Genomic DNA, 7,869 nt, shown 5'->3' with positions numbered 1-7,869 from the left:
CCAAGTCCCTCTTGGCAGGGCTGCTCTCGATCCTTTCTTCCCCCAGCCCGTACTGATACCGAGGGTTGCCCCGACCCAGTTGCAGGACCTTGCACTTGGCCTTGTTGAACTTCATGAGGTTCTTGTGGCTTGAAGAGGGTCATTGGAAAGATGTTTATAATGCGTAAATGTGACTCTGGAGCTCTCACCACGGTTGATGGGGAGAGCGGGAAGCAGCTAGTGGCAGCTACAAGTGGGGCAGGACAAGTCAGCCCCTGCAATTCTTTAAGGCTTTATTCTGTTTCACTTCAGGAAAAGTTTGTATAAAGGTCATAAAAGGTGATGGGAAAATCTCTAGGAACAGTAGAGCTGTACGCCACCAGAGGGTGGACCAGTGCTCAGGTGTGAGGCAAATAGATAGCTGGAATGAAAAAGATTTATGGCAGGGGAAGAGAGAGAAGATACAAGATGGTCCAGACTGACGAGCAAAACAGTCTTGTCCTCCTCAACTCCACTGTTACCTGTGCTGCTGCTGATTCCCACTGAGCACTGGCTGCCTGTGGTTTGCCCCCTATCACTCTTAGCTTGCTGAAGCAATGCAGTGGTGCTGTAAGAGGTACACTGCAGAGCTGTTTTTGGCTTGCAGGGAGTTCACAACTTAGTATCCTGGATTTCCCCTTTTTTTCCCTGCTCATTATCAGGTATGTTTTATGGTCATGCTTGTATTTCTGCGTGTCACTGGATTGTGGGACAGGAGGATTGATGTTTTCCTGTTGTTTTTTTACCAGGTTACAGCAGATTTCAGGGATAAATAGTACCTTAATGTTACAAAACCACTTTCTTGAGAAAGGAGGCACCAGCAGACTGTCTCACTTGATGTCTGCCTGTTAACCAGAGAAGCATGGAGTCTTCGTGGCTGCTGTTCCTGTCTCCTGCTGCCTGTAGTGTAGAAATCCTAGCAAAGAGGGTGTGAAAATAAGGGAAGAAAAGGATTAGGGAGGATAATAAGCGCAGACTAGAGCTGACATAGTTTCTCTCTGGAGAGGGATTTCTCAGCTGGAATCACTGTTTGATCTGAGTACATGACCACCTCCTTTCTCACACAGGCAAAAGGTTCTGGCATGTAAGTCCAAACACACAGCCTACTTGTCTTGGTCAGTGAATTCAGCAGGTCTCCACCTGAAGCTCAAAGCAGCTTACCCACCTCCATCAGCTCTGTGCGCTTCTGAAGCAGGAGTCTCCCAGCTTTCTCCAGTTCTGATGTAGCCTGTGTTGATGTTTATGTTGCAGTGGGTCTTTTCACTGGAGGGGATTTCGTTTCTGTGAGATAATTGCTCAGTCACGGGGCCAGGTGCTATGAGATAGCTTGTGATGAAATTATTTTTATGCCTCCTTTAGAGAGGCTGCTCAGGGAGCCAGAAGTAGCAATAGATTGGGTTTGTACTTGAGGGCCCAAAGAAATGGTCGTGCTTGTCATCAGTCACAACCCAAGGTAGGTTAAGCTGGAAAGCAGCCTGGTGGTGGATGCCATCCCCAGCTAACTCTGGCAAGGGAAAATTGTTTTTCTTGCTTACTGAGGGATCAGACGGGGTCACGACAATGAGGGAGTCATGCATTTTTGGGTACAGATGCTTGCTGACCTGGGGCTTGCTCTGTCTCTTACTTTCTCAGCTCTGATGCTATTGCAGCAGGCAAACAAGCAGAGACAGGAAACTCAAGTTTAGCGGCAAGCTGTATCAGAGAGCATGACGCTATCTCCCACAAATGTAGTGTAACAGTAGCATGTTGGGTATCTGCATCTCCTGAGCAAGACTGTCTCTTGCAGGCACTGGTTTGTATCTGCTAGTGCATGTGCAACCAGACAGAGCACCCGTGGGGTAGAGAGGATGCTGCTTGGGAAAGTAGTACTACGTGCTCTGCCTCTCAGCAGAAATTTGCACCTCTCCCAAAGCAGAAAGCTTAGAAACAACAGCCACCGTTGACAGAAGTAGACTTTACAGGATATACTTCACATTGTTGAAATGTCTGCAGTTCTCTGTGACCCTGGCTGCCACAGATTTGATGGGACCAAAATGACTGCCCCCTAACCAGTAGGAGTGAGGGGTGGCACCACCCCAGACAGCAGTGGTTTACTCCTCTGAGACATATTGTGGGAGCTTTCTACAGCTTCTTGTAGACAGCCTTGAAGATGACCCTCTCTGCCTGCAGTTCTTGGCTTTCTGCTCTTTGTGTGTCGCTTTTTGGGAGACCAAGGCTTGCAGGCAGGGACAAGCCTGACCCCTGCCCTGTACAACATGGAATGCCCCTGCTCTGGCTGCAGATGTAGACCCAAGCTATCATTGCCATTGACCTCTACCAGGCTCTGGCATCAAGTCTCATTTTTGATGTTACTGGTTCCCCTGAACCAGGTGTTTGGCCCCATGGGGTGCAGCGGCATGTATGAGCAGTGCCTTTGCTCCTTCAACATGGAGAAAAGTGGTCCTCTCATGGGCCGGAGGAAGCATCAGAGGCCACCCAGCCCACAGGAAAAGCACAAAAGGAGCAGCAGCAGAGTCTCCGGGAGCCAGCGCGCTGTGGGGTGTGCACGGGCATGCTGCTGTGCCCCGCAGGGGCTGAGCAGGCACAGGGGTGCACCAGCCCAGGGTCTCGGGGTAGTCCTCCAGCAGCCAGACGTGTGCAGGGTGTCATGCATTGGGTCAAGAGTGGGGATGTGGCTCGTGAGGAGCTTAAATGAGAAAGCGGAGGGGCAGGTGTGGGGCTCTTGTGGGCTGCAGGTGGATGGAGCAGCTCTCCTCTGGGAGGCCAGCAGTTTTTCAGGACGGACTGTGCAATGGCCAGTGAATATGCTCAGGTGTGTTAGTTTTACTAGTGCAGATTGCCAGTAGGATCTAGGCGTTTGGATCCAATTTGTGTTCAACATGCTTTCCTCTATTTGATTTCAAGTCCTTGAAGTCCTGCTTCCTGTGGCGAGGGTTTTTGTGGAAGAGAGCAGAGCGCTATGATGTTGCTTAACTATGTTCTTCTGGCTGCCCGTGGTGCTGAAGAAGGTCAAAAGGGATAAATCAGTGTTAATTCTGTTGTCTCTGTGGTTTCTAGACCTGCCAGACCTGAAAATTGGGAGCAGGGATACTGAAAAACACTGTAAATTAATTCATGGTTCTTGTTTCTGAAAACGCCACCCGTTCCCAATGACATGAAAGGACCTGTCCTCAAGCCTCCTATTTCTTGTACTTTGATTATTCTAAACTGAAGAAATTCTCTGTGGTTTTGAGGGGTGCAACAAGGACAAAGCTTTGGCTAAAGGGACGATGACTTAAAAGAGGTGGAGGCTGTGTGCTGAATGAAGGATCAAGTCAATGTGCCATGATTTTGAATCGCTTAATGCGGTTTGGCTGGATAAAATTTCACTTCATGAGCATTGAAACTCCTCTTTCTGAGGGATGCAAAACAAGCCCTTTCATCTTCTCCCTTCTGTATGTGGAGCGAGGGGAACCTGGTTGCAGCTTTTTTCCCCTCTCTCTGCTCTTGGTCCCGCTAAGGACACTCCAACATAAGTTTGTTTCTGGGAACCACTGCTTGATACACCTGCAGTCTCTCCTTCAACCCACCACTATGGCACAAGAGAATACCACGCATATGCCAAAACACAAAATTATTTACTGGTGAAGCCCTTTCTTCTCTTGGAAATTTAATTGCCCACAGGCCTGGATGATATGCCTCCGACTGCCTGGGGTCTTTTCTTTTCTGATCTTCTTGCATTGTTTCTTTCTGCCCAGATCTGGAGATCTGTCTTGTAGTAGGAGCAGCCGGGATGGGTTCATGCAGCTGGGAGGCCCCTGCGCTCACCCAGCTCCCCGCAGGTCATGCACGAGCACCGTGCAGGGGGGCTCAGCCACAAGCTGGCAAGCAAAAAAGCAGCAGAGAGAGGGGCAGGATCAGAGCATTTTCTGCAGTTTGTCTTTGTCCAGGAGGTAGCATCCTTTTTATTTTTTTTTTAAATTTTTTTATTTCTTCCAGAGGGTCCTAAAATGTTAGAATGGAGGTGGTAGAGCTTATAGAGCTTTTGTTATTTAGCATTCATTGACCCAGCAATTAGGTCAGTTGTCCAAAGACCCTGGCAGGGATGGCGATCCCATGGCGAGATCTGTACTGTTATTGTAGCTTTTCATAATGCCACCATCTATCTCTGAAAAGAAAAGAAAAGAAAAAATATCGATAGTCTGCATGTGTCAAGATGAAAGTGAAAGTAGAAATGAATGCCAACTTGTTTTCTTTTTGTGTTGAAGGAAAAAAGTACGCTTTCATAATGATCTGCGAGCTAGCCAGACCTAGTAAAGAAACATGTTTTCATGCACGTGAGCCTGCAAAATATAAAATCTAATGTGCTTCTCTGTTAAAGGAGGTGCAAATAGTTTTGGGGGAGAACCCTAAATAAGAATCACTCATTTAGCATTTGGTAGTCAACTTCGGTTTCTCTAGTGATTCCTTGCTTTCTCTCTCTTTTCCTTGCTCTTTGTTGGTACCTGATTTTATAACAAAGTCAAAGTGTGTTTTCCATTCAAAAAAATAATAAGCCTTTTGAGGAATTGTTTAGCTGAAATATACTTTTTTTTTTTTTTGTAATAGGAAGACAAGTTTTGAACTTTTTAATAAAGGAAGCAGAATTTAATGAGAATTGCTTAGCAACCTACAGTTATTTTTTTAGAGAAATTCAGAATTTTAATTATTGAAAAATCAGCTGTTGTGGAATTCTTTTTGGCAGCAATTTAACAGAGATATGGTCAGTCTGTTCTAATCCATTTAAATCAGACTTATATCAAGGAAGAGTAGAACATGCTTCCTTCTTAACTGTACTTCATTAGTCTTTATGGTCCGTTCCTCATATCTTGTTTAAAACCAGACTGATCAAAACAGTAATGATCAATTAAAAAAAAGGCTTATATGGAATGTAACAAATATGGAAATTGTTTAATAAATTTAATGGCATTTAATATTTGTTGACAAAAACCTTGCGTGATAAATTTCAACTTTAAAAAAGTAATCTTGGATATAGAACTAATAATGTAAGAAAGCTGTTGTTTTGAAACAGATCTCAAACTGGGAGATCTTAAAGTGAAAGTTGGATAGCTGGTTTCTTGGCAGCTTTCAAAATGGCAGTAGCGTAACTTGCGAAAATATGCAGATAATTTAAAAGATCGGTGCAGAATTCTAGGTTTCTTTTATAATTTCTCTAATCATCTTTCTGTTCACATGACAAATGCACCACTTGCTGGAAAAGCAACAAAAAAGAAGACAGAAACCTCTCATGCAAAACAAGAAATTAAAATTTTCAATCCAGGAAGTAAAGATTATCCAGTGCTCTCTGTCGTTGAATCATGAATTACCTATAGCTTTAAGGAAACAGTTTGTTTTGGAAGTAAACATATCTATTAGAGTGCTTACAGTTTTGTTATTAAGCACAGTATTGTGCCACACGTGAAGGTCTGATGTCATTATCCAAAACCAAATCAATGGAGACAACATTCATTGATTTCTAAGGTAAGGAATTTGAGAGAAATCATAAGTAACTTTAAAAAAAAAAAAAAAAAAAGGCAGTCTGAAGACGGCGTCTGTCTTGTGTATGCTGAAAGCCTACATCTGTAGTGACTATCTAGATCCCTGAAAGTCCCAGGGAGAGAGATGGGGAAAAGTCCCATCACTGATCTGTTGTCATTGTTGTGACTTGCTACTTCATAGCTTCTGCTCCTGCTGTGTTAATTTGAATAACGTGTAATTAAAATGTATGTGCTATACAAGAAGGTTGTCAGGGGGCAAACCTCTCTACCCGTTAAACATACTTCAGCTAATTTCCTTTGTCCTCCATTTACAAAGGACAGATGAGCTGCCACCTATGCACGGGTGAATACAGGAGGAGAAGTAGCTCACTGGAGTGCTGGTTCTCAAAAAAAACTTCTGTGGAAAGTCTGTTGGAGCCATTGGTGATAGCCTCAAGTTTGCTCAAGTGCAGCAATGTGTCCTACTCCCATCTGACTAAATTTCAGAAACCTTGTTTCAGGCACCCTTCAGATAGAGGGTGTCTGCCAGACTGTGGTTGCGCACAGTATTAAATAGGAAAGGCTTAGCTGTGCTTTCCTTTCATTATACCAAACCTGAGATCAGAACAGATGACGGGAAGGTGGCTGTGTGGATGAGCTGCCAAAAGTCCACGATTTTCAAAGGAGAAGAGTATAATTACAAAAATTTGCACAGCATCTGCTTGGTGGTCATTTAGGGGCTTTCACTCCTGACTTGGGGCAGAGGGACAAGGGCACAGTGAGTTCTGCCAATTCCATGTTCAGGTTCAGGTGCTTTCCTTGACAGCGAGTAGGCATATTGCTTTAGGTAGGGGAGGTTGTTTCACTAATGTTGGCTGGACCACCATGGGTTAGTTACAGAATTACTTTTGTTTTTCTTTTCATGCATTAGGTCTGGGGTTCCTTTCCCAGCTTTCCAATGAAAAAGGTTAGTTATATTTTTATGATCAGGCACCCATGCTTGTCTTATGAAATGGTGAATGTAGAAATGGGAACACAACTTAGCATGCTCCAACAATATGACAAGGTTACCTGTTTTGTCAGGTCAACTTTCCAGTAGGATATGGGCAAAGAGTTTTCTGGTAAGAAATCAGTTATCAGTCATCGGTTTCTTTCTGAGATGGCTATTTGCATGGCTAATTTGGGCAAGAAACATCCCTCTCCTTATCTTTTCTTGCTTTTCTCTCTCTCTCTCTGGTTTTTGTTTGTTTGTTTTTTGTTTTTTTAAATAATGCCTGTATAACTTGAATTGTAGACCCCAGTTAGACCTGCAAGAAATATTGTGAACCAATTCGTATTGTGCCTTCAGAGAAAGTGAAGCTAAGAAAGGGATAATTGCACACCAGATAAAACCAGAGATGGGGTTATCTCCTTGTTACTCCCAGTGATTTGCTCTGAACTGACAATGATATCATTTTATCCAGCTTATTCATCAAATGAGACACAAAATTATTGTATGTGTTGCTTGTACTATGCTGTGATATTCTTGAGAAGGTATTATCCTTACAAAGGCTTATTGTTATTGTATCCTTCCGCTTGCAAAGAGTCAAATTAATGACGCACAATGTCAATTCTTTGTTCAGATATGGCAGTGTGGAGGAAGTCTCGAGGTCCACCCGTGCTCACATGTAGGTCACATTTTCCCCAAACAAGCTCCGTACTCACGGTCCAAAGCTTTGGCAAACAGTGTGCGTGCAGCTGAAGTGTGGATGGATGAATATAAAGAACTTTATTACCACCGAAACCCACACGCTCGCCTGGTAAGTTCAAGTCCATTGTTCTTGGAACTCCAATAGAACTTGTTTTCAGTGAAATAACTATTAATTTAGCTAATATTTAACGTTAAGTGCTTCTTATGTTTCTGAAACTTTTGCCAAACGTAAAATAAGTGTATGTATAGTTAATTTTTAATTCCTTGGGAAAAAACCAGAAATTCTAAGACTAGAAGGTGGCCACATTTGTGTCCATATTAAATGAATGAATGAAAGAATAAAGTTAAGCAAGGTGACCCAAGTAAGGAGGAGCTGTTTAGCCTGAAAGGTATGCTTCTATGAAACAGCTGATACAGGATTCTATCAATAAAGAATTACAGAAGAGACACACAATTAACGAATGCTTATTGACAAAGTTCAATGGACAGTAGATCTTTAAGTGAACAGCATGGTAGTAATCTTTAGCAAAATTACCTGTCTTGTGATAATTGTAAAATTTTGGGCTGATGTAAGACGAAATGGATTTTTCTGTTTGATTTACTGCTGCACAACATTTGATTTAAAAAAAAAAAAAACAAAACCAAAAAAACCCAAAACACAAACAA

General features: G+C 43.1%; 1 protein-coding gene across 1 annotated transcript in view; it reads left to right on the top strand.

Annotated features, from left to right (window-relative positions):
• GALNT12 (polypeptide N-acetylgalactosaminyltransferase 12) overlaps nucleotides 1-7,869 on the top strand; it is a 48,536-nt gene that overhangs the window by 18,640 nt on the left and 22,027 nt on the right. The window contains exon 6 of the mRNA XM_009643512.2: nucleotides 7,136-7,312. Coding sequence (XP_009641807.1) covers nucleotides 7,136-7,312 — 177 coding nt within the window. The remainder of the gene's footprint in view (nucleotides 1-7,135; nucleotides 7,313-7,869) is intronic.

The sequence above is a fragment of the Egretta garzetta genome, unplaced genomic scaffold, assembly GCF_000687185.1.
Source record: "Egretta garzetta isolate BGI_Z169 unplaced genomic scaffold, ASM68718v1 scaffold88, whole genome shotgun sequence".
Lineage (NCBI taxonomy): Eukaryota > Metazoa > Chordata > Aves > Pelecaniformes > Ardeidae > Egretta > Egretta garzetta.
Note: the sequence above shows the minus strand (reverse complement) of the source record. Positions and strands in the feature narration are given on the sequence as shown.